Source organism: Micropterus salmoides, unplaced genomic scaffold (assembly GCF_014851395.1).
Source record: "Micropterus salmoides isolate LMB-PRFRI ecotype aquatic unplaced genomic scaffold, ASM1485139v1 Ms_hic_scaffold_6, whole genome shotgun sequence".
Classification (NCBI taxonomy): Eukaryota; Metazoa; Chordata; class Actinopteri; order Centrarchiformes; family Centrarchidae; genus Micropterus; species Micropterus salmoides.
In genome coordinates this window covers 6,678,119-6,705,888 of record NW_024044348.1, presented here as the reverse complement: position 1 = coordinate 6,705,888, position 27,770 = coordinate 6,678,119, and the positions used below count along the sequence as shown (strand labels likewise).

The 27,770-nt window shown below is 42.1% G+C and overlaps 1 protein-coding gene across 2 annotated transcripts in view; it reads right to left on the bottom strand.

Annotated features, from left to right (window-relative positions):
• Window positions 1-27,770, bottom strand: part of nav2a (neuron navigator 2a) — a 220,104-nt gene that overhangs the window by 34,665 nt on the left and 157,669 nt on the right. For both annotated transcript variants that reach the window (XM_038702109.1, XM_038702110.1), the window contains 5 exons: window positions 21,723-22,971; window positions 20,237-20,346; window positions 20,022-20,130; window positions 17,877-18,299; window positions 12,337-12,459 (listed from right to left, as the gene is read on the bottom strand). In XM_038702109.1, the coding sequence (XP_038558037.1) occupies window positions 12,337-12,459; window positions 17,877-18,299; window positions 20,022-20,130; window positions 20,237-20,346; window positions 21,723-22,971 (2,014 nt within the window). The remainder of the gene's footprint in view (window positions 1-12,336; window positions 12,460-17,876; window positions 18,300-20,021; window positions 20,131-20,236; window positions 20,347-21,722; window positions 22,972-27,770) is intronic.

Below are 27,770 nucleotides of genomic sequence, written 5' to 3'. Positions count from 1 at the left end.
GGCTTAAAAAACTAAACAAAAACAGCCAAGGTCCTTGGCAGATTTCAAGCCAAATACATCAGCTGCTTTTTGAGCAACCTTGCTAAAAACCTGAGAAACAGAGACAGGGGGGACAGCACAACTTCTCTCTGGATTTACAAGCAGAATAAATCAAACCGCAGCAGAGCGGAGACACAGTTTCAGAGTTGAAAGCGTCCGTGGAGAAGACGAGCTTAGAGGTGCTGAGAGATTTAGAGTGACCACAACCGTTTCAACTCGTCCATATAGCCACAGGGGAAAGTCCCACACATACACACACACACACACACACAACGGAACAGAACAAAAATAAAGATATGTGACCGGCATGAAGAAACAAACCCACAAAGATCTCAATGTCTCCTGAACACGGGCTATACCGAAGTCATCATTAAGCTACTAGACAGACAAAGCTTCCTTGACACATTTGTGTGCACACTTATATATCTATATATATATATATATACACACACACGCACGCATGCATCTACCTGGTCAGGGTGCCTGGGTTGCCGTGGGAACCGGAGTGCTGAGGGAAAATGCCAAGCTGGACAGAGAGCCTCATGACTTCATGCCGCTGAGAGAGTTCACACAGCCAACTAGCTCTCCCACTCCCTCTCTGTCTGCCTCCTTCTCTAAGCTTTCTCAATGTCTCTCGCCCTCTCTCTCTCACCCTGGCAGTGTTCCTAGATCGAGCTCCTTTGTCGCTTGCTGCACTGATGCTTCATCCCTCGGGCACTGTTTGTCTCTCTCTGGAGTAACTGAGAGAGAAACTGGTGGGGAGAAGAGGGAAGGACCTGCCCTGCTGCTGGTAACATGAGCCTCCCCCCGGGACTGTTAACCACTTCACTGCTGCAGCCTCACCACTAATAGAGCACAGTAAGACACACACAAACACACCCCGAGCCCTAAATAAGCCACTTCAGCCCAACAAGAATCAAACGGCAACACAAGTCAAAGCCACATGATCACAGACAGACTCTCTGTAACTGAAGGACAATCCTCATCCCACTGTTGCTTTCCTGTGGGTTTCCCAGCTATGGTTTATATGTATGTGTGTCTGTGTGTATAAGACTGCAATTTCCCAGACAGATCCACCCTCACTAGCTGACAAGCCAGTGCTAATTAGAGATCAGGCCAAGCGGCATGGCCCAGCCCACAGCCTCCAGCTGGCAAAGCAACCCACCAGTTAACAACCACTGAGCCCTTCTCGGCCAATCACAGGAGACGTAGAGCTCAACTGCGGGCTGCCCCCGGGAGGAAGTGGTGCCAAAGGCAGACAAGGCCTACAACTAATAGGTCGTCACACTGAGGCGAAGCATCTTACCCTTCAGCTTAAAGGGTCAGTTTACCTAAATCACAAAAAACATATTTTCTTACTAATCTCTTGCAGTATTTAGCCAAATAGATTGTAATGGGATCTTGTTTCTAGTGCTCACAGCAATGAAAAATTAATTGATTTTACTGAACTGTGAACTGACCCTTTAAATCAGCTGGAGTGTGCAGCTAAAGCTTTGTGAGCAAGCTTCTCATTCACCAGGATGACATAAGACTTCATTCTCTCACTTGCTAAAGAGGCTAAAGGTCTGTAAACCAGTCAGAGAGGACAGTAGTGGAGAAGGAAAAGTGACCCAAATCATGACATTCCAGAAAGGAACCTCGCCTCTCGCCAGGTCTCTTCAGAAAGCTTTCTGCTCTCCCAAAGGGGTCAGAGTTCAGAGGCCAAACCTCCAAAGCTTCCTTAAAGAGAAGAGCAGTGTGGGGGAGGCAAGGGTACCAATGAAATAAAAAAGGCTGCCTTATGGGTCAGCCAATAGGAGTGTCTGGAAGTGTCCTGAGAAAAAGGCTGTGGTTGTGTTTGTTTAACTTTTCTTGTGTGCGTCCCTTGGGACCGTGGTCAGTCAGTGAGTTGGTTGGCCCTGCAATACTGTAACCCCCCTCCTGACAAACCCCATCCGACTCTGGCACATGAACACAGGATCTGTGCCGCAGAAATATACACACAGACATGCGGCCACAACAGAGCTGTGAAGCAGAAGTAAGGGGATTTCCTGTGTTTGAGGGGCGACTACTGGTCCTCACGCTGCAGCTGGAGCATTTAACCCCAAATCTCTGTCTCTGTCCACACAGACAGACAGACAGACAGGAGGAGTAAGAGGGGAGGACTTTGACAGACTGTCTGTCTGACTTACCGTCCTTAAGGTTGGGGACAGCATTAGGACAAAGGAGTTGGTGTCGTGACTTTATCCCCAACATATCAGCACCTTCAGAGACATGCAAAATACTTTATTTCTATCAGGAAATATGATTTGCATCAGGCACACCTAGGAAAACAGGTTTTTCCTCATGAGCCATAACATAACATGTTTTGATACAAGTGCCAATACAAAACCTGATTTTCTGTCCCAATATCAAATAAAGCCTTTTTGATGCTTTACTTAGAGGAATCCAAATTTGTTCCTATGCGAAACCCTACTGACAAAAGGAAACTGAAATTCAAATATTGTCTTAACATAAACAGCTGCACAAGAAATGTTCCTAAATGGAAAGTCTAAAATTACTGAAGTTTGAAATAAATCAGGAACTTTATGAATAAACAATGTGTAAACAACACTGGGAATCTGACCAAACATGTATTGACAGTTTTGGTTATTAGACAATTTTTGATACTCAGTGGTGGGGGACACATCTCAGTCAGAACCAACAAAGCATCGAGGTTAAATATCCAGTCCATTGTCATCATATTGTGTTATTATTTCATAGAATTGTGTTGTCAGAATTAATGATTGTAAGCAAATTGTGTAATTTAGGGGGTCGCAATGGTGTAGGCGCAGTGGATAAGCCACATACCTTAGATGTGAGAGACCCGAGTTCAGTTCCCACTGCGACACATGCACCAAAGTGTCCCTGAGCAAAACACTTAATCCCTAGTTGCTCCAGAGGCACGCAACCTTTGATATATATAGCAATTACATGACGAAACAGAAAAATAAAACAGCAGATGTTTTCCTAGGTACCGGAAAGTTGATTTACCAGTTAAGATTTCACAGAAATGTTAAGATGGCTCAGATCAGTATCTGTAACCTGCAGCTGCTCTTTGCCTTAGTGTTCAGAAAAATATATGTTTATGAAGGTATATGAGTAGAGGCAAGTTCTAGATCTGAGGTATGAGATAATTGCCTGTACTGGATTGATTAAGTGTAATATTATATGTAGCCAAAATATTTTTAATTAAAAGACTGCAGCTGTATGATTTTGTGGAAAAGTAACAATAGTCTTAACTACATGGGCATAGTGTGAGAGTAAAGGAGGCACTGAAGGGGCCGATGGGACGGGACCTTGCACATTCCAGCCCGGAGTCCAGGAGCCATGTGGTACGAAAATGACACAGCTGTCCCCTGCACTGACAAGAAATGACAGGACTGGACCGGACAGCGCACTCAGGAATGTGTCTCTCCCTCTCGTGTCTGGTCCCATTGTCTCCTTGGGAAAACATTTGCTATCTACACTCAGAGAATTTATCAAAGCATTTAGGTCCCTCTGGCTGCCTCGCTTTCAAACAAATTTCCGTTCCGTTCTGTTCGTTCTCTGTTTGATGTGTAAACATATACTCACATAGATTCGACAGACTGACCCGGATCCACAGTAAAAAAAACAAACCAAAACTCTTCACCCATGTGACATGCATCACTGAACACAGGCACACGACTCCACCATGCTGCATTCAGTCATGCAACAAAAAGCAAAATTTAAAAGACTACTGGGACAACCGTGAAATTTCTCACGTGCAAACACACTACTTAAACACACGGCATTAAAAACAACAATATTGTCGCCTCAATGCTAGAATGAAACACAAGGCTATAACTCCTGCCTCTACACCTGTGGTCTAGAAAAGGTTCATGGGATCCCTGGAGGCCAAATAATAAAATATGACCCTCATCTTATTAGGGGTGCAGCTGCAACATAAATGCAAACTTTGCCCAGAATCTGTCCTTTTTTATGCTCATCTGGTTTGAAACTTCATCTCCAAATGAGACCCACTTTAAGGAAATAAAACATTTTCAGGAGTTTCCTCTCTTAACATTGATCATCTAGTTTTTGTTTTTTTACCACTCTGCTCTCTGTTCTGTTTTTCCACAGATGCCATCAGTTGCTTCTCCATATGAACTTAATTTTTAGTCACACAGAGCAAAAATGTGCATCAAAGAAAAATTATTGTTTATGCAGAAAAGCAGTATTTCAAAATGTAGACAACTTGTCAATATCATGAATGTCATGACTGCATGTTTATTTATATGGTATAGAAGTACAGAAACAAAAACATACACTGATTTCCAGAAACAGAAACTTTGGATCGGTTTCTAAAAGTGCGGACCAAAAACATAGTGCAAACCCACAAACCTTTAATATAAAAAAAGATACCAAATACGTTTATGAAATGTGTTTAAATGTCTTAGTTATAAATATGCCATTCAGCATAAACATCAAAAAACTTCAACAATACAGATACAGAAAATAGATGTGGTAATGTCAATGTTTCCAACCATAAAGCTACTTAAGGTGAAATAAAATGGTAAAATATTGAGTTAAAGAGTTAAATCAGAAATTAAAATGAAATGTTCCCATGTGAATGATACCATTTGGGGCTTCCTGGTCAAAATCTTAACAATGTGTTACATTTCAAGAGTCCATGACATGAAACCTCTTGCACGCAGACTTTTGTCCCCAAGCCTTTCCTAAAGCTTACACGGTGAAACACGGATAATCAACTTTATCCAGTTACTTTAAAGCTGCAACCTGCACGAACCTGCTGACTCCCCGACTTCACACCCGCACCCAACCTCATGGAAAACATCAGGGGTGGTATGGAGGATTAACACTTACCCTGTGCCGAATGCTCCACAAACCACTCACTGTAGATTAATTAAAATCCAACATGTTCTGTTTCTGTTCTGTTTCCTCCTGGTGGCCTGGTTCAGATTCCAGACTGGACCAAAGACATGAGACCGAGCCTCTGACCTCTGTATTTCCCTTAACAGCTGGCTCAGTGGCTAGTTCAGTTGACTGAGGCTCATATACTTTGCAATCAAGATGTCCTGGTTTTGAATATGGCCCGCTTGCTGAATATCAAGCTTGTTTCTCTCTGTGTGTGATCATTACTACATCTCAATGCTTTCAGCTGGACAACAAAGCAAATAAACTAGACAAAAACAGATAAACTGTTAAATAAAGAAGTGCTGTGGATGTTAGAGCTGCAATGTTTGACGTAACAAAGAGAATGTGTGGGAGAAACCCCTTAGTTTTCCCCATCGATTATTTCCTCTCCATTATCCATCTCAAGATGCTCTACCCTAATTAATGCCACCTCCTTCCACATGCATGTGGAAAGAAAATGTCTTCTATATGTAGATGCCCTGACAAAAAAAAACAACCTTACCAAGTAAATTTACAACTGTCAAAAATGTTTTAGCTGTGATTATTTTGCAAACTGTTTCCAAGCAAGCAAACTAGCTTGGTCGCTCAGTCGCTAATGGACCAATAATATGAATTATTTAAAAGGCATATTTTTACCATCGACTCAGGTCTCATAACTATTTGCAAACTATTCCTCTTATGTGGAACTGACAGACACTGACAGAGGAGGGCTGGGAAAATTGATGATGCAAGATACAATTGCTTAATCCATTTTGAACTTTACCAAACAAAAAATTGTCAATAGTGCACATTTGTGAGAGCTGCCCCTTTAGGCCGAATGCCCAGTAAAAAAATGTTAAAATAGAAAAATGATACTGCTTGCTTAGAGAAAACTGAAAGTTGTTTTGTCTTTAAAACAGGTTGAAATAATCCCACAGCAAAGGTAATATTTCCTTCGCTTTTCAAAAAAGTAAATAAGACCAGAACGACTGGATGTTTTTGCAATGTAGGTGGAAGAGCGTTCTGCAGCAGCTGGGGTATGTGGGTGTGTGGTAGCATCATTAACTTGGTAAAATTATCTGCCCTTACATCTTGTATTCAAACAGCAACAGATTGTGGGTCAGACTCAGACTGCTCAGCGTGCCCCAGAACGCCTCGCTGGACTGGCTTTATTACACACACACACACACACACACACACACACACACACCCACCCACACGCACACCACTGGGACATAGCAGAACGCCGCTTTCAGTATGAGCATGGCTGGGAGGCATTTATGGTATTTAGTATTCTAGGAGAGTCAAAGAATGAGTGAGAGTCTAGATATCTGTGGAATAGGGTTTGGTTGCATAAAGTGTATTGTTAGTAGAAGTGAGTGTGTAAGTGCAGAAGATAAGGGGAGAGCAGACAAAGGAAAGGTGTGGCTGTTACATATCTCAGACCAAATGCTTAACACGTTCTCCACTAAGTCAATGTGAGGTTGATCAATTTTGCCTTTTAAACTGTTCTTGAAAGGACCAAATCTCAAGGAATATTGCGTCAGTTTGGTATGTCTGAAAGACGTCACTACAATTATTTAAACCACAGACAGCACATTTTAAACTCCAGTTAAGAATGGAGTTTATTTTAAGTTTGAGAAGCCTGAGAAGTTTCTTACTGTCCTCTTTCACCTGTGAATTCCCATGATTTTCTGATGCTCATCTGATACAAAAGGAATGGGACTGATCGCGTTGGCCGCCATGTTGGAAGCTGTCAGTTTAATGGTGTTGGGTTATTATGGTCTGTTATCAACATGGTGACCACGTTTTGGGCTGTAAGACAAGTTCAACATGGCCAGCATGCAAAGAAATAAAACAATATACATCTACTGGCCTTTCAACCCAGAAAAACAGTAGAACCTGTGTGTGTATGTTTGTGATAAAAACACAGCCCAAGAATGGGTGAACTTGCTTATAAAGGTTTAAAAACCTAAAAACTTTGAGTATTCTGCTGTAAGAAGCAAAGCAACTTGTCTTCACAAAATACATAGTTTCACCAACCTTATGGTAGTTTTAATGTTTCATAACGGAAAATTATTGGGAGAAATATTCATGCAAACAAATCCACTGACAACCACCGATGGTTTATATGTGTTCATCATTTACTCTGGTGCCACTACAGGGTTAATATTGGAGGGAAGTCCGTAAGCAGCAGCTGTGATCAGCAGTGACAGATTGATGTTGTACAAGTACAAGAAGGTTTGGGGGGTAACAGCGCAAATGAAGCTTTGTCTGTGATTATCATACAAATAGACTCCTGGTTCTATGGGGAACAAGCTCGCAGGCTTATGAAACGACTGGAACAGAGGGAGGGGAGAAGACTGATCAAGTAATTATTATTACAGTGAGAGCCTGGAGGCAAAACACAACATTCACTCTGCTGAACCAGGGGAGCAGGTGTAGGTGGGGTTACAGGGGACAGACAGAGAGACAGATAGACAGGTAGAGGGTGAAACAGGTGGAGTGCCAGGTGTTGTTGGTAGCTGAGGAAAAGGGTTGATAAAAGAGGGGGAACCTCTCTCTTCCTCTACCTGAGGCCTACAGGGAACCTGATCAAGTTCAGACAGGAGAGATAACATACTGGGGCTTGGGGCATGTGCATGTTACAGAAGTGTTCCTGTAATGTGTGTGTGTATGACATGCTCTAAACAACTTGAAGTTCTGTTACAGGTGGGATTAAAACCCCTCTTGGGAGAAACTGAAACACAACAAGGATGCTTCTAACAAATACACACACCTACAGGTATCATGTACAGAGAATTAGCCATCATCAAAGATCATTTGAAGTATTATCAACATCATAACGTCATATAGTTAGTCCACGTAATGGGGGCAGACAAAATAATTTGAACACAAATCATAATAGTGTAAAACACTTCACTTTGAAGTAGTGGGTCATCTATAGTTAGCCTACACACCAGTTACATGTGTTAATAACTATTGCTGAAATAATAACTTTTGGTATTTTACAGAGTCTGTGACGGACTGGCGACTTGTCCAGGGTGTAACCAACCTTTCGCCCAAGGCCCCCCCGCGAGAGTAAACATAATTCATTCAAATTATCTGCATTGAAGCTTTGCTTTATCATGAGACTAATATACAATAGACAAGAGCAAAAATAACAACAACAACAAAAAAAACACATGCCAACCCTGACACTGTCTAAAATGGAAAAAAAACTAAGTTTGTGACCGGCTGTGCTGCTCTGTTGCCGATTGTACAGACAGAAAACAGCACTACATCATAAATTGCTAGAAGATGCGTTTTGTTTCAGATATAGGTAAGAAGATAAAATACAATTCAGGAAGTCCAGTTTGAGTAATAGATCCATGAGTTTCAGTTTATCAGATGCCAAAAGACTGCACAATGGTTTATAATAAGAGAAGGGATTTTACAACAATCACAGTAGAATTACTCAATTCACAGTACAAAGTAATTATCAGGAATATGGGCTTTTTTGCCAAAGTATCATTGAAATAAATTAGGAGGTTGGGTTTTTATATGCAGTGTGACTAGTGTTTAAATGCTTTGAACCACAAATGCAAGGCATGGCATGTTTATTCAGGTTTCTTTGTACAGTACCTTTGAAACACCAAAGTAATCCAACGTACTTTACAAAAGGTATTGAATCTACAATAAAAAGACAATCAGAAGGACAATGAAAGACATTAGAATGAGTGACAGATGTTTAAGTGTTTTAGCAGGCATCAGCTGATGGAAAGTGTATCCGTCAGTGGAACAAGAGTGTCATGCTGTTTATATTGTAAGAAGCATCACATGATGCCAGTAGAATAGCAGCTGCAAGGGTTAACAAAAAACACATTCCCTTATCTCTGGTGGTTATTTCAGCGTTTGTCCACTGTTCCTCTTTGGCTGTGTGTCTGTCTTGGGCATACACTTATTTCTCCTTTAATTTGTGTACATACACCTTGGGTGTCTCATAGTTTCTTTAAAACTACTCATGTCAAGGTGTTTATTGTCAAACCTCTTAATAATGATGCAAATTTGCCTCTACCTGACAAGAACCATTGTTTTAACAGTGACTGTACTTGTATAACTAGTTCTTGTGAGGCATTCACAGGGTTTGTTCCATCACCTTGAGTTGCTGTGTTCACAAAAGATAAGTTTTTCAGTCCCAAATGTTGACAAAACCAAATGAAGAAATAAATGAAAAGCAGCCATTAGCAGTTTCTCAAAGAGGAGAATGAACCTTGAGCCTACCAGGACTAAATATGTACAAACAGCAGCAAGAAGAATGTAGAGAAAGGGAAAAAAGACCATTTGCACATATGTGAAAAACATTAGCAAGATCTTTTATCGTCGTGCAACCTCATTATTCAGATTTATATAATTTGTCATTTGAAACCATATGTCATCAGCCTTCAACTGAGTGGTTTATGTGATGTTCTCCTCTCTGTGTCACATTCTCATTTGGAAAAGAGAAATTATATCTTCAACGCCACAGCAAGGGGGGGGGGGGGGGGGGGGGGGGGATTCCCCTCTAGCACTCACTGCTACAGTGGTTTCACACCACAGAGACCTCTCCTTTGTCTGCTTTAACAAAGAGAATTCAAATCAGAAGGCAGACTGTTATAGATTGCTTCCTCTTTCTCCTACTGCCAAGATAAATTACAGGGATAAGCATGCTAACGCACTCACATACACACAGAGTTTCTAGTCTCTGTTGCCTCTGCCTATTTACTCAGCCTCACAGGTCCTGTTGTCCCATGACTCAGTGTTAGCTTCCACCCACTGCTTTACATACATTTGACAGTTGGTAAAACTAGTTTTTGTACTCCCAACAGAGGGTGCAGATCAGCAGCATAGTTTCAGCTGTGACATCTCAGCTGATAAGATGAAATGTGCTTTAATTGGTTTCTTTATCTTTATCTGAAAAAGCCGTTCAATGCTGTGTTTTTGTAGTTGCATCCTTTATGCTCCTCATTAGTGAGGTTTGGTCGGATGTGGAGGGTTTTAGTGCAAAATCTTAACAGTTTTTGGAAAGTTCCTAACTGTGAACCTCAGTCCTTTGAAGCTCATGAACTCTTCGTCCAGGGGTCACAGGGTTTTTGCCCCAATGCCACGGTGACACCCAACACCTTTCCCCACCCCCACTTCCCCACCAGCCTTGAGAGGCATGGCTGCACCCCAGAGGATGTAAAAAAAATAAATAAATAAATAAAAATAGAGAACAGAAAAAGATGGCATTTAAACTATAAACTATGGTATGTTTATAAATGGAGCACACACCCAGTGCACAAATACAGACCACACACAACTCTGAGCTCAGAACTTCAATTGTGACACTCACAAACCACAAAATGTTGGAAACACATGCAGAGAAAAGGTGCTCACCCTGTTCCACCTGCCCAAAATGCACCATTAACCCCCAACTCATATATTAAATTAGCTTATCTTTTACAACAGATAATCAGTCACCCTCGTTTACCCACCAGCCCTACTGGCTTCCGTTTGTTATGCTAATGAATTTTATCTGCCGCTTCCCTACTTCTCCTAATTAATTCCAAACTGAAAGCACTAAGAACATTTATCAGACATTCCTTTGGGGTGGGGTGGGGTTGAGAGGAGGGGAGTCACCTCATCCCCTCTTAATGTTAAAACTCTCTCCTTGCCCTTCTCTCTAATCTTATGAAAGCAATAATGAAGCAGTCTTAAGATCATGAAAGGAGAAATGGGAAGCTTCTGGAGCAACATAACATCTGCCTACTTGGTCAATTAAACCTCACAGAAAAACATGAAAGCACCATATTCAAACGGAAAATAAGAGAAATCCCCCAACTTTTATCATTTAATTGCTTTCCAGTTTCTTCTACTTGCCACAGTCTCTAATCAAAACAAGCGAGAGGAAAATGAAAGGTGAGAGGAGAGAAGAAAGGTGAGGAGAGGGACAGTTTGTGTTAAGCCCTACCTAAGGGCTGGGGGAGTTTAATGAGAAAGACTGAGTGAGTGTGAGTGTGTGTGTGTGTGTGTGTGTGTGTGTGTGTGTGTGTGTGTGTGTGTGTGTGTGTGTGTGTATATGCAGGGCAAAAGGCAGTGAGAGGGTAGAGGTCAAAAGTCTGGAAGACAGGAAATTAGCCACACCTGAGGATTTACAGAAAAAGCTGCTTGAAGCACTTGAGACTACTAGAAGACACACCAGCACGTCCATCTATGTAACACTTCAGTTGATGACTCAAATAATTATAAAGCTTTCATTTCAAATTTTTAAATATTGCTATTCCTAAAGCATCAGAAACTGGTACATTATGTTTTTAATAAAATATATTTTTGAGCAGAGCCTTGGTCTCACACACTTTACTCCTCATTCATTTATTCCTCCAACCATCTCCAGATATTCCACAGTCCATCTTCATATTAAGCTTATTCCCTCCCCCCATACTCTCTCTTTCTTTCTACCCCCCATCCATCTCTTGCAACATGGTGGGGCTCTGCTTGGCCTTCATCCATTTCCGTCTGTCAATTAGCCAGGAACCAAATCCCTCTCCATCTCTGAGACAGGACAAAGAACCCAGCATCACAGCGTATCACTCACGCGGACACCAGGCGCTCTGGAAAGTCCCACAAATACACAAATACATGCCAATATCTCCTAATAATACCAACAGAAATGAATGTGTCTCAATGCTATTCTCTAACAAGTCACAAGTGTGGCGTGTTGCAGAAATCTCAGTTGCATCACATACTGTGTGGTTGTACAAGTCTGAGCAAAACCTGCGCAATATCATTCTGTGAAATAGAGATACAACTATTTTTTTATTAAGACATTAAGCAATAGACAGGATATGATGGTGTTTCAGCTGTTCTTCTACACCAGCTGTTCTAGATATTGTATTTTAGCTTCTGGTTATGTGCAAAGCTTTACGCCTCAAGACCAGCTTTACCTTCTACACTCATAAAACATGCGATTTTAAACCATTTCTTAATTATACCCACAACTATTTCAACCAAGGCTAATGTATTATCTATTTCAACTTCCAGGAAATTAGACAATGTACCTACTCTGCACCTTAAGTGCAATGAAAGAAGCAGGAAACAGACTAGAAGCATTACAATCACAAGACATGTCTACAAACTTACGGGCTAACCATATTTACTGTTTATGCCCAAACTCCCACAACTGAACAAGCATATCAAGTTCAGTCTTGAAATTCACCGAACATCTGACTTGACTTAAACACTTTCTCTCCTAATGGAGCACAGGTCATCCACAACTCCTCTCCATTGCCCCCGTCCTGGGCTTTCCTCTCCAACTCCATCCAAGTGTAACTGGACTGGATACTTTCAAAGTGTAAGAAAATAAGAGGGTGGAATTTCCTCTTTAAGGGACTTTAGACTTACCTGTCAGCATCTCCCTGTCCAGAGGACGTGTTTCTGTGGAGATTCTCTCGGACGGCGGCCATGCTATCGGGCATGCGGTTCAGACGCCGTGTGTACAGACCCAAACCTCCGTCAGTCATATAGCTGCAAAACACAACAAAGCACATTAGATTTAGTCACCATAAAGCACTTCTAAGATGCGCAATTAAAGGGCTCAGCGAGGATGATTTGAAGTTGAGCAGTACCACACTTTGTCTAAGAGTTTGGCTAGAGTTAACACACGGTTCTTCTTCTCAGAGCTGCTTTTGTTGTGTACAGAGCAGGAGGAACCCACATCCATCTAACTTTCCGGCCGAGGCAAAGCTCTCATCAATCAGAGCCAAACAGTTGGCAATGACCTCCCACACAAACACTGAAGAGAACAAACTATAGCAGGTTTGTCTAGCTGACACATATCTCTCATGTGGCCAGTGGTAAACAACAGCAGTCTGTAAAAGAAGTGGCAGCTCAGTGGACAGAGGATGATGAGTTTGTTTTTTATTCCTACAAGGAGGATATTCAGTCCAGAATCTACTTCAGGCTGGGATATTATGATTGACTGAGTTGCTGAACATTAAGAGAAGTTAAAAATACACTGAATATGTAAGTGCAGGCTAAGTAGGCCATTTACTTCATTTCATAACGGGGAAAATTACATTCAAAGAGACGTGAATTATTGGTTTTTGGAGTCAGAGGCTGACCGTTAGCGGCAGTTACAGTCTGAAGCTGATGCTGAGGCCGTGAATATTTACACAAACATTCCCATTCAAACTAAAACAACACTAACTAATTCCCCAAATATTTACCCGTGGAGGAGATTCCTAATGGAAGAAAATATTGACACATTTAACCCAGGTGTAATTTAATGAAATGTTTGCTGATTTAACGTTGAGACAGTTCAAATGGTGAATGTTTTCTGTGTGGGACTGTGATGATTCTGTTTTTGCAGTTAAGAGAGTATAAAAATACGCCCAGCAAGAGTTCGACCATTAAAACATTTTCTGTGTTATCTTTACGTGGATCTCAGCAAGAAGGAACCCAGCACACACAGGCACACACAGACACAGAAACATGCATTTAGACCTACATGTAAATACAGTATACACACAGTACAGTGTCTCCAACAGACAGAGCTCCTTTGTGTAACCTCCAGTCAAACAGAATCAACATCTGAGCTGCAAGACAGAAACTCAGTGGCAACCAGAAGTCACTCAGCAGAGAGATCCAGATGTTGCAGTCTTTATAATCTTTACAGCTGTAACTGTGATAATGGATTAATGTATTTTTGGCAACTAGAGGGCAACAAAACAATCTGAAAACACAAATATGACACATTAACACCTTTTAAAGTTGTTAATGTGAATTTATATTTGCAGATGCAGAGTTAACATTAACATTAATTTGGCGTTTAAGTCCAATTTTCATTCTGCCTTTAGCTCGGGTTTGCTAGTCAATGTTAAATTTCTTCACTAGCTAGTCATTAACTTGGTCTGTGTGCGGGTTAATTAGAGCTTTTTTTTTTACTCAACACAGCTGCCTGCTGCTGGAAATGAAGTTGATGAGAACAGTGTTGGAAAAGCAACACAATGAGAAAATGATGATAAAAATTAAAATTCACCATGCTGAGTCGTTGTATCCAACAGCATGCACATACAACTTTTTTTTAGTAGCAAACCTGAAAGTACCAGATGTTGGACTTTCTCACCACATGAATGCAGTGCAACGGCTGTGGCTACTCTCTCAGGTCATCTGGTAGCCGTCTGCTAACCATTACCAAAGTCCAAACTAAACATACAGATTCAGTATTTTGTTACCATGCACCAACGAGCAGGAACAAACTTCCAGATGAAAGAGCATTTGCCTACCTTTAAATCCAGATTAAAAACACTTATATTCTCAACTGCCTTTATGAAGTACTTAATGAAGTACAAAAATGGTTTCTATCATTTTAATTGGTGTTTCTTTGCCTTGTTCTTATGCTGTGTTTATTATCGGTTTTTGAGTTATTATGTCAAGTAATGGACCAGCAAAATGTCAGACCTATTTTTGTTTTCAGGAACCCCATAATCAGACACATAAAATCGATGTAAATATAACTTCCTTCACTGATACAAGACTTGTTGTGTTGCAGAACTTTACAACAACAAGAAAGACAATAGACAATGAAGACAGTTGAAGACTGTTAACAAAGGATCCACTCTGAGGGGGGTTAGCTGTTCTTTTATGGGAAGCATCCATCATCCCAAAGCAAAGTCACCTTGAAGATGGCCAGGGAGTCAGTCAGTCACTCTCACACATGTACACAAAAACACACACTTATTAGTCCTTTACACTAATGAGTAACTGAGCCTCCCTGTCCTCCTGTTTCAGATGCTTGTTAACCTGTAACCTTCTGCTGCAGGAGAAACATGTCCAAACAAGACAGTTTATAGGCTGAAACCATGCAACCAGGTACAGTTTACACAACCGTGCAACTAACAGAAGAAAAAGTTCTTGAGTAAACGAAACTGCAGAAATATTTAACTTACTAAGAATGCATGCACTGTACACAGGAGGATAGGAGTAAATTCACAAAATGTCATGCTCTACAAAAAACAAACAACTTGCCCAACAAACAAAACAATCGCCTCTAGAGCTTCTGATTTCTGTTGACGGTTTAAAACACTCTGACGTACCTTTCTGCCTTAAACATGGTAACACAGTTTGTCCAAACAAAAATAAACAACTCCAGGTGACGGTTGATCACGGTTGATAAAAATCTCCAAAGCAAAGGTGTCCGTTTTCAACCGTCTGGCTACTGTCTGTTATCAGGTCTGAACGTGTGAGCAAGATCTGCTGTTATGTGAATAATATCACCAGTTAGGAGCGTGTTTGATCATGGTGATATCTGAGGGTGAACAGTACCAATGAACTCTCCATGTATAGATAAAGTGTCTATGTGTAGCCTGAATGTGTGTGAGTGTGTTGCTGTGTAGAAGCTCAGTGCTGGTATGCAGCCTCTCCCCTCAGCTCCACATGCATCCCCTCCTGGCTGGAGGTTGGGTCTTTCTGCAAAAGGTGGAGGAGGGATGGGAGAGAATGGGAGGAAGGGAGGGAAGGGGGAGGGTAAAGGGATTGATCGGCAACATACCCCTGAGCCGAGGAGGTTTTTGTGTGTGTGTGGCGGGGGGGGGGGGGGGGGGGGGGGGGGTATTGTCTCCAAGGGCCCAAAAAGCCGAATAGGAAAAAATAGAGGAGGGGGTTGGAGATTGTGGAGAACTGATGCAAATACTAAATATGGTATCATCAGTCATGTTGTCGCTGTTGTAGGACTCAGAGACCAATAAATAAATTAACTACCAAGATTGATGCTGATCTGGAGATCTCAATCAGCTTATTAATGTCTAGAGCTGCAACTAATGATTGTTTTTATTACCGATTCATCTCTCTGGTGTTTTTTGTTAAATGGATAAATAATTTTTTCTATAAAATGTCAGAAAATAGTGAAAATGTGTGCCATTTCTCAGAGCTGAAGGTGACATCTTGACATTGCTTGTTTTGTCCGACCAACAGTCAAAAACCACATTTGCATTAATATGCAACAAGCAAAAGCAAATCCTCACATTTGAAGTGAATTTGTGGCGCTAAGAGCATTGAAAACGTAATATCTGAAAGATTGATAGGGACAATTTCTTTAGTAGAAAGTAAATTAGATGGTTACAGGAGTAACAGACACATTACTTCTGGAAAGAGATGTTGTCGTTAAATTTTGTCAGTGTTATTATTTTAATGGTTAGAATGGTAAAAATTTTATTCCATTCACATCCATTGTATTAAGGTGAAAGCATACATTTCAAAGACAGATTTCTCAAAATATGGACAAAGAAAACCAGAACTATCTGCATGGCTAGATAGAAATGGTTTCTTTTATGATTTGTGTGAACTGACCATTTAATTAACATTGAAGTGGAGGAAAGAGATTAACTGTGATAGTTTTGTCCTGTGACATAAATATCAGCACCTCCTCTCTGTGTAAACATCCCACTATTGTGTAGAAGAACCAGTTAGTGGATGCGAACAGCAAACTGTGATGAAGCTAACTGGTAAATGGCCTAAGGATATGGAGGTGGGGGGGCATTAGTCTGTGTCTCTTTTAAATGGTTAAGTTGTGGCCTTTTTAATTTTTTTTTTCCTTTTACAATTTCTAACATTTTACAGACGAAATGATTAATCAATCTATTTTTTTTCTTCCAATTGTCATGAAAAAATATTTAGTTACAGCTTGAGCAATACCATCAGAAAATGTTCTTAAGGAAATTATTTTTGCATGTCTTCCTCACAAGTCCAACCCAGCCTGGATATTAAGTTTTCAGACTGAGCAAATGGCTCTGCTCACCTGTTCACATCACTCACCTGTCCAGGTGTGGCTGTGGCTTGGCCTTTGTCTGCTCAGCCACAGATTCAGACATATCAAGTGCTCCAAGAGCACTTAGCTCCCTCAACTTCTACAGCTGCTTGAGGGCTGGTGAATCAGTGCAAATCCATGGGGGCCAGAGGAAGTAATTCCCACTCCAATTTATAAGAGATGTGTTTTTTTATCACCTTGCTTCAGCTCATAGACTCTTTTCTACATTTGCATTCACTTGATCTCAAACTAATTCCTAAGGCAGCTTTATTACCAGACCCTGGTCTCTCTGTCTCTGGGATTTCGATGCCATTTGAAGGTGAGCTGGCGCCTTTTACAACTTCATCTGAGAATAATGTTGACAGCAGAGATTTAAATTGTGCAGTGTGACAGCCAAGGTATGCAGGGGGCCTGTTACAACATGGACAGTAGCTTTGAGAGAGCAAATAAACAGGTTAGCAGCATATCAGCATTACTGTGTCTGCAGACAGAGAGAGATGGGATATTTGTGGGATCTGAGCTATACAGAATAAATGTTGCTTATGATGCTGAGGCTAAATTGTGGGATATCATCTGGTTCTTAGATTATAGGGCGAAATGATGAGAAGGGAACACTACTGCCCTCTTCTGGCAAGTTTGCATTAATACTCAAACTATGAGGTCAAAATAAATAGATGATCTAAAAATAATCTTTTTTTCTGGACAAAATATACATACAATATAAACATATGTCTATAATGCAAAAACTGTTTGTCACCCTGCAGATTTCTGATGACTACAGAATCAGGAACTGTGTCAACTGGCTCTCTCACTTGACCCCCAAAAAGATTACATTTATTTAAACTGTGGAAACTGTCACAAGTTTGCAGAGCCCAAGTGTCTACAAATAGTTTGTTTTGTCCAACCAATCATGCAAAAATGAAAGGCATTCTGTTTCCAAAGATCACCACAAAAATCAGCAAATCCTTGCATTGGACAAGCTCGAACACGCAGATGTTCGGCATCTTTGCTTGATAAATGAACAGAACTGTTGTAGAGTAATTTTCTGTCAATGGACTTATCAATCCATCGACAAATTATTTCAGCTTTAGCTAAAAAACCTGTTTGAAAAAAGCGTCCACCAGCGTAACCCACTTACCCGCTAGTGACATCATCAGCGCGCACAGCATTCTTGCTCAGCACATCTCCATCGCTCATGTATCCAGTGACCTCCATAGAGATGGCGTCCAGGTCAGAGTCCTCCCCGACTCGGTCTCCAAGGTCCACGCTGCAGAGGGCTCCTCCCCTGCCAGCCAGTTGCCGTCGGAGGTGCCCAGGGTACAGGTAACGTCCTCCTTGGCCTCCAGCCACACGGCCGCCATAACTGTTCCCCATAGAAGGGGCATCGCCCGCCTGCAGACGAGGGCTGGACTGGCCTAGTCGCCATGATGACAAAGAGGGGCGGGAAGAAGTAATGCTGAGGATGCTCCGACCCCCTCCGCTGTTGTTGCTGCCACCACAGCCACCTCCGCTGCTGCTGATGTCTGTGGTGACGCCGCCGTCGAAGGTAGTTTCCAAGGTGCTGAGCAGGTGGAAAAGGAGACAGAGAGGTGAGAGAATAAAGGCACAATCTGTGATCCACATCTTAACAAAAGGGACTGAAACCAGCTATCACTCAAAACTCTCTTTGTGAGAGTATTTAATATATAAATCTACATTTTGAATTCAAGGAGGGTTAAAAGTCAAGAGCAACTGGACCTTGAACTTCAACCAAGTGCAGTTGCCCTTGATTTTTAACCTTTCTTGGACAAATATGACCTGGACGACTGAGAACCTTCACAGACATCTACATTTCAAATGTTTCTGATGAAGTTCTATTCAAAGCCACTTAATTTGTGGAAATAGAAAAAGCAAAGAGAATAAATTGAGCCAACTAAGAGGCATTTGGAGAACAAAAACCTCTCTATGGATGCAATGGATGGCTTAATGACTTGGAATCAAATCTCTACCTATAGTAACAGTACAGTAAAGCCTGTTACGATCAACTCAAACTTGAAATATCACGCTACTGGCAAGCCAACCACAGGGGATTAAAAGTAGCCACAACAACCACTATGTTCATACCTTCTTGCTGTATACTTCAGTGCATGTAAAATGAATAAATCAATTATTCAAAAATTGGACAAACAAAACGAGGGCCGTAATGGTTGAAGTGCAAGGATGGATTGCCATGGGCTGTCTGTGAACCAATTTCAAAGTTGGAAGCTGTAAGTTTTGACATCTTTTATGTTGTTTGACTGTTTATTTTGTAAGTTAGCTAACTTTGTGTTGGCATGTTGCACAATCTTGGACCCATGTTGTAATATTGAGGGACAGTCTAGAGAAACTGTGTGAACGTTAAGTGTCATTTGAAGCCAACTAAATAACGAGCAGTACATTTTACAAAAAAAAAGTTTTGCCAATGATTGTCAACAATGGTAGAGATTACACATTTGAATCACCATTAAAACCAGAGCAATTGCAAAGGTTAGTTTGCCGATCTGCTCCCCAAATTACACAGAAATCTGAAAGCGTTTTAAGGTACAGAATATAGTACAGGCAAACAAACTGTCAAAGTAGTAGTGGAAAACTGTATAATCTTCTCGGTAAACAGACAGGGAGAAAGTAATTTTTCTTACAATCGAAAACAGGAAATGGACAGAACATATGAATGTTAAAATAGAACCTAAACTAAATCTAGACAGCGGGGTCACCGCTGAGACGTGAGGCCAGAGCAGAGGTCAAAATTCTGTGGGAGGGAACGTGATTAGAGCTTAACCTGAATCAAAGACGACATGAAAGACATACCCTGCGATCAAAGAAAAATACCCTTCAAAAGAAGGATGAGACGGCAACAAGACAAAAAAGGTATTACCTGTAAGTCTAGACGGACACAGTCTGCTGACCATGAGGCAGTTCAGTCACTCAAATCCCCAACCAGTTAGCCTGATTTAGCCTGTTTACCACTCAGGCGTAGCAGCCATTGTAAAGTGCTACACTTTGATGAGCCCCCAGGAGTAGAGTTATTTTCTACTGCAACACATTTATAACTTCTTCATCAATAAACTATTTGGGATACAAATACAAGGAAACACTCTACATAAATAACAATAAAGAAGTAAGAGTTCAACAAGCTTGTTACATTAAAATTGACCTCTTACACTCCTAAAAAGCAGAGTAGGTGGGGTCAGTTGAGGTGCAGTACTGAATCACCAGTCAGTGCCAATGAAAACCTGCTGGGAGAATGAATTTATTAGATTTTTACCTGTGTGTGACCTGAGTTCCTCGCAAGCTGGACATGGTCTCCTCCAGGTTTTGCCGCAGGTCTGCTATGTTTTTGACAGTACGCAACCGCCTCGTCTCTGGGTCTTCACCTGAGTGAGATAAAAAATCTCAAATGTTAACCAGCTCAATAAGACATAATTTAGCTAACAGAGATTCCAAACAGAGACAGACACTACACTGTAAATGATCACCCACCTGAAAGGTCCTCGATAGAGAGCTGGCTGGTCTTGGTGAAGGACACGTCTCCCCCTATTCCTCCTGAGCCGGTCTCAGTGTTCGCTATTCCCTCGCAGTCTGTTTGGGATCTGGAAAAACAAATTGTGCGAGGGATCAGTGGGGGGATATCATCGATTCTGAATTACTGTGCATTTAGTGGGAACCTAATATACTGCAAATTGTCACGAAAGGGGGATAAACCTGATTAAGAATTAAATCTGCTGTGTTTCAAGTCTTGTGACCGGGATCCAAAATGAACGCCTGCTAAGCCCCAAATGCCAGTGAAGGTTGTCTTTGAAGGATAAATCAATAAAGTTCACCCACTGCACTGGCTGGTGCTTTTTGAGACGAATGCCTCGGTTATATACAGCCTTTGGTCTTTGCCTGATCCTAGACTTTGTCCTTGTTGACTATTGTACACACACTCTCTGAGTGTGAACCAGTCAAAACCACTGAAGCCAGCTTACACTGCTCCATAAAACATTACAGCATCAACTTCTGGTTAACTGACCTCACATGGGTTGAAACTATAGGTTCTTTTCATGCACTAACAATCCTTCTGGCTAGTATCAATTTTTTCTGTCAAGGTGCTTTCTTTTTAAGTTTACAGTCCTCGGCAGGTGAGGGAAAAAGTCAATTTGGACATCGATGGCTTATTTCTTTAATTTCTGTCAAACATATTTTAATTTCTGACATGTGGAGGTGGTATAATCCTGGTGGTAATGGTACCTGACAGGTATACAGCAAAAAAGAACATTTCTGAGTTCTGAGGATGGGGGTGGTTTTGGAGAGGTGGGTTGGTTTGCTATAGGTCAGGATGTACAGAGGGAGAAAGGGCAGCGGTGCAGGAAGTGTCAGGGGGCTAATGAGTGGCTGTTAGAAAAGACTCTTTGAGAACGAGAGGGACCTCCTTCCTTATCACACTGGGACCAGGACAGAGGTCAGGGGCACAACATCCACACATATTTGCCCAGATACATGTGCACACACACATGCAGACAATTCACTTTGCATACACACACATGAACATTCCTGGTTAACAGCTCACAGATGGTTAGATTCACATTTTGTATTTACCAATTCTGGAAAATGTGCTGTGTGCAGTGGTTTAATGACTCAGTTTTATTAGTATTTTATGAAGTCTTACTCACTGTGTTGTAGCCATCAGGTCTAGATTTTTAAGATATTTATTGTAAAACGATTTTCACTTAAGCTAAATTAGTTTTTCAAAGAGTACTTCACTGATTTAACATTGCAGTCCTACTGTAGAACACTGTCAGACTCACAATGGACAGTATTTAAATCGATGCAGTAGAACCAGAGATCTGTCATTCCACACATCCTTGTGCCTACATTACCCAAAATGCAAAAAAATATTTAATGTGATAAGAGAAATAGTAAATATGGAACCACTTTTTCCAATGCTTTAGCAGCTGTTTTTAAGCCCCTGTCTGCATGATCTCACCTGTACATAAAAGGTGCGACGGTGGCTGTGTTGGGGTGGCTGTGGTGCTGTTGAGTCTGAGGTAGCTGCACGCTGACCGTGTTGCTGGCTGTGCTCTGTGTAGTGCCTCCTCCCGCCACAGGGGCAGTGCTGGTCTTTCCCTCTGTGGAGGCAAGACTGGAAGTAGAGCTGGAGTGTCTGCTGTCCCTGTCCCTGTCTCTGTCCAGGGGGCCGCGGTGCATGGCGAGACCACCTACTAACCGCATGCTCCGAGGTCTCTCCCCTACCTCCTTCACTGAGGAAGCTTTCCCCCCGATTCCTGGGGCTTTGCCTCCTGGCTTTGGTATTCCGCTGTGTGCAGGGGTGGAACTCTCCTTTTTGGCCACTTTACCCCCCTTGGGAATGAAGCTGGTCATTTTAGAGGTCCTTTTGTTTGAGCTGTCTGTGTCTACAGCAACGGGTGCTACTTCCTCCTTAGGCTCCTCTCCCCTGAGCTCTGTCCTGTCAGGGACTGATATTCGTTTCCCCACCTCCTTCACTTTCTCCTTCTCCTTTCCCCTATCCTTGTCCTTCTCGGTACCTTTGACAGAGCTCTTCTTGGCAGTCAAAGCTCTGCTGAAAGTGCGCTGGGCAATGCCCCTCAGGGCAATTTTAGGGCTGCTGGCGGTTGTGGAGACAGTAGTACCTGATGAGGGAGCTGCTACATAGGCCGTCCCATTGCTGGTCCCGTTCATTCCCGGCCTGACGTTGCCATCATCTTCCTCCAGGGGGTCGGTGTTGGAGCCAGTCTCGGCTCTCTCCACCTGCCCTGCTCCAAGCTGCCTGGTTAGGGCAGCGTTGTCAGTCTGGGCCCCTACTCCATTGGAGGAGGTGGAAGATTTGGAGCCTCCTTTACTGTTAAAGAGCTTTAGTTTCTCCAGCATTGACTTCTGAGTGACAACCTTAGGAGGAGCTTCACCTGCCAGGGCAGCCTTACAGGAGGTGTCCTTCTCCTGCTTGACGGACTGCATGGCAGAGGAGGAGGTGCTGGTGGAGGAAGGAGAAGGAGAGGAGGTGTGCTTGGAGCTTATTGACTTGCTCCTCCAGGGCTTGCTGTTGCTGTTGGCCTGGGGAATAGCTGTGGAACAGGAGGAGGAGGATGACGAAGATGGGGGAGGAGTCAGGGCGGAGGTAGCAGCGGGGATGCTGGTGGAGGAGCTGACAGTCACTGCAGATGACGGAGCATGCTCAGTCATCACCAAAGGTTGTGAGGTCATGCCCTCTGAGGAATCTGCACCAGAAAAGAGACATTTTATTTAAACAATGAGATAGGAAGGTGCAGATGAGGAGGAAAAGTCAAGCAGAGGGAGGATCTGTGGGAGAGAAAAGAAACCAGATGCTGAGGAGTGAGTCTTCCTTGACCCCACACAAAGCTGCCTTATAAGGGCTTGGAGGTGCGTGTCATTACGTTCCTTCAAGCTGGCCACCAAAACTGTTAAAAACCCCTTAGCACTAACAACAAGAGGAGCATATCACAAAGTGTTTATAAAAACAATGAGGAGCAGGCTCAAGTGCTTTAAAGTCTTGCCAAACAGCCTGAGTCAAGAAGCAGTGCTGCTGCGCTTATAAGGCTTGGACTTATATGGACTGCTTTTGGTCAGAGTCCCTCTGCTTTACAAAGGAAACATTGTCTGGTTACATCTGGTTACATGTACTGTCCCTCGTCAGTTATATTCATAAACAGGATAAAAACACAGTTTAACTTGGAGATGAGCAGAGCGGAAAGCCATTTCTGCAGTGTAAACAAGCTCCATCAAACCATTTTTTCTTTTAAATGTATCACTAAGAAGAAATTGCCCGGGTAGATTTGCAACAAGTGAGTCAGCAGCCTCTCAACAAGCAAACTTACCAAAAACTGAAGTAGCAAGAGAAGAGCTGAAATTCCTGATGTAAGTCACTGTTCTTACTGTGAGAACTAGAGTATCCTGAGGAGCTGCTGAGGTTGTCAGTCTGGTTCTACTGACAACACAGAGTTCAGACAAGCAACATTTGAATATTCAAACACCAACGGCCAGTGAGAGAGTGGGCCTGTGCAGAGAGCACTGGGTGGAATTAATCATAACAGTTCCGTTTCAACGTACCACTCTCACTTTATGTACACACATACACACGCACACCCACACAGACTTATATTTATTCCAAGTCACTGCTGCTGCTATTGTGCCTTGAAATAAACCTTAGACCTATGGAAGATTTGGTTCTTAAAAAAAATCTTAACGCCATATTTGTTAATTACTAAGTCCATAAAGTCTTGTTTTCTTAAGACAAGTGACTAAACAAATTTCAGAAACAAAGTTTTTCTTGGGCTGTTTACATTTATATAAATATGGTCCCAGTGCTGTTTGTTTGCATGAATTTTACCTGATGTAGCTCTGTGGACTAGAATGACACAGTGTGCAGGATTTTTTTTGTTCTTTGCAACCTTTCTCCAGTACATATCAAACTGTTACAAGAATTTGAGGAATCGACCATATCTTGTCTGAACACAGAATTAGGTTGGTTGCTGCATTAGCTTTAAGATAAATGCTTGATAAATACTTGATTTTAGAAAATTCTTGAACCAAGTTTATTCGTATTGGAAAAGGCAATACATTCTCATTCTGCTGGAAGTTTTTGGAAGAAAAATCACATTGAATTCCCTGTCTTTTCCAATGGTGCACACAGGAGAATGATCAAATAACTCTAACATGGTGCTCATTTGGTTAAGAAGAGTGAAGTTTCCTTTAATTCACAATAGCTATATTAATTCCGCATTCATATGTTATTCATATGGTCTCATTAAGTCAGCATTTATGCTCAACTTGCTTGTTTACCCCTTTCTCATCTGGTTCATTTTTACAGCACCTTTAATGCACTAATTGGAAATAGGCACTCACTCACCGCCTCTCCTTTCTCCCCCTGTTTAGCATTTAGTGAGAGCAGCCTGAAACAATGCTGCCATTAGGAAGTGATTAGAGCTCAATTAGCCGTGCTAGCAGTTGGAAAAGTGGGTCAGGTTGCTAATAGCTGGCTTCCTATTGGAGGCGGATGAATGAGAGGGGGACCTGCTCTGATTATGGAGCAGGCAGAAAGAATACGGGGACTGGCACTGCAGGTCTGGGATGAGTGAAGCTTTGATGTGGGCCAGCAGGACAGTCTCTGCTGTCCGTGAATGGGGTCAGCTTAGATTTCGGGTCAGAAAGGAACAGAAGAATAAAGGCGGGACATGGAGAGGCCCTGGACACTGGGACAGCTGATCATTGTCATGACTGGACCCAGTGACCGGGACTGACACGCTCCAGTTGGGTTGCCAAGGGTGAAGGAAAGTGGTCAATCTTCAACATGTTGGGTCAGAAGTGACACTACAGTTTCCATGCAAGGTTCAACACTTCCAAAACATCGCTCTGTCGCAAAAGAAATGCCAAAGTCAGATGTGTGTGTTCACACTTTCTTTTAAAATTGAAACCACTATTTTTACATTTAATGAAGTGACCACAAGGTGGGGTAGATTTCATTTTGGAAAAAAAAGTATTGCATGTGTATTCTTTTTAGACACAGTAGTGTTCTTCCTAGAGCTGAAAAAAGTTCACATTTTAAGATTTAAATTGTGAAAAAAAAACGCCTTTCTAGTCTTTTCGACCAAAGACTTAAAGCGCTTTTACACTACATCTGCATTCACACACACTAAGCCTAAGTGCTCAAACAGAAACTAACTAACACACATTCATACACTGATGGAACAGCCACTGGCTTCAGTGCGGCTTCAGCTTCAGGGAATTGAACCGCCGACCTTCCGATTAACGGGCCACTCGCTCTGTCTCCTGAGCCACAGTTGCCCCTGGATAAACCTGATAGAAAAATTGCTGGACCATGGATCACCATGGATTAATCTTGCTTATTTTTCTTGCTCCATTTTGAGAAACCCATTCATTATCAGCATACAATGAGGAAGCACTTTTCCTTAAAAATAAACACAGAATAGTCTTAACATGCCCTAAGAATGGGTCACTGACCTAATTGCCCTGTGCGGCCTTGGGCCAAATCCTGGAATTACACTGCACATTGCCCCTCTTTCACTGTGGTGGTCGTGCTGTCTGCTTGAAGAAACACGTTGAAAGAATTTCAGGGTTTACGACCCAACTGCTTAATTATAGCAGTCATTAGAGAATAAAATCAAAAGCAGAAAATGACAGTAAAGGAGTAAGGATAAGTAAGTAAGGATACCAAAGCGGAAAAGGACCACAGACGACCACTGAGTTTCCTGTCTACCATAAAAACCTGTCACCCTCTCTGACTGTCTCAGGGTTAGTCCAGCTGCCTTCTCCTCTCAGAGCCTCCTGATAACATCAGCGCATGTTGGAAAATCAGCCGAAGTGGACCCAAAGCTCTTTTCATGGATCGTCACACTCACACACGCGCCTATGTGTTGGTGCCTGTCTACAGCTGAGGAAAACCATGTAATTTCACACACACATGCGTCAACACTCATCCCTCTGTGTTTGTGAATGCATATCAAGTTTAGGAGAGAGGGGGATGTTTGTTATGCTCAGCAATTTCAAACACTTGATGCTCTTCACAGTTGAAGGACCGATGACCAGAGCAAGCACACTCTGCAGAGCACTGACACCACTTGCACACAAAAAAACCCAAGCAGTAAATGCATTAGAGGCAGCGTCGGCTGACACCATTTAGATATTAGAAGCCCTCCAACCCCTTTCATAGTTATAATGGTCACAAGACATTAAGCTAAACCTTCTCAGTCAGTCAGTGACAACATTGCTGACCTCTAGGTACCCTACTTACATACAAGTCATTGAGCAACACTAAAAAAATTTTGTTCCTTAAAACTGAAGGTGCAGAGAAGATTTTTCACATATGCTGCACAAAGAAAAGTACTCCCCTGATTGGTCAGCTTTATTTCATTAACTGACAACTTCACAGACATTTAATTAGTAAAATCTGCACAAATTATATCAGACTGGCACAAAGTTTGAGATCGTAGGTGTCTGCTTACGCATGATGTTCTGATTTCAGAAGCCTCTGCTCGCTCTCTCTCTCTCTCTCTCATTGTACTCCAAAATGTGAGAGGGACAGCTAGCTTTTGTGTGGAGACAGAAACTTTTTAAAGTTTCTTCACATGAATACACTCAAACAGTGACGCTACAGCTCATCAGAAGGCATTCATTCAGCAAGGGCAGCAGCCTCACACACACACAAAAATACACTGGCAACAGAAGCACGCACATACACAAACCCCCTGCTCTCTCTGTCTCTGCTCTCTGTCACTTGGTGGACACCCAGATGCTGCCACATTGTGTTAACGCAGATCAGAAGAGAAGATTCAGGTCTGTTACTTTACTGTACAGCCGTGCAGTAATGTGACTCCATTCTGGTGTCAAAGCCATTGACACAGAGCAGATCTAGCCTCACAATAGAAGTTGCAGGTGCCTCTCTGACCATCTGAACCTGCAGCAACAAAATCTCAAACAAGCATGTATATAGTAACACTGTATAACGCGTAGCACATAAGCCCCCAACATGAATTTTTGAGGCAAAAACTAAATTATAATATCAAACAGACACTGAGATTTTTAATTACATGTTGCAAACAAAAGGAAATTCTAAATCAATGTCTGTTTTACACCAAAGTAGCAAGAACCTGGCTAATTAGTTGACCAATATTACCTTATTACTTCTTCACAAAAAGGTTCAGAGAAACTGACTAGAAATCCTCACAGAGAAAGAGTTTTCTTTCTTCAGCATTAAAAATGCATACATTTCTAGGAGCTACAACAACAACAACAACCCAGTAAATCTGACTAAATCTGCTGACATGCTTTCAAAAGTTAAATGCAAAGCTCAAGTTATACATCTGGGACAATAACCTACAGTCCTAGCTCGAGGTGACCAACAAGTGCAAGCTGACAAACCTCATGGGTGATGCAGGCGTCCGGGAGGAACAGAGAGAGAGAAGGAAAGGACAACGTTGAGGTGGAGACGGATGAAGATGGACAGGAGAGGAGGGAAGAGTCCCAAACTATGGCCAGAGTG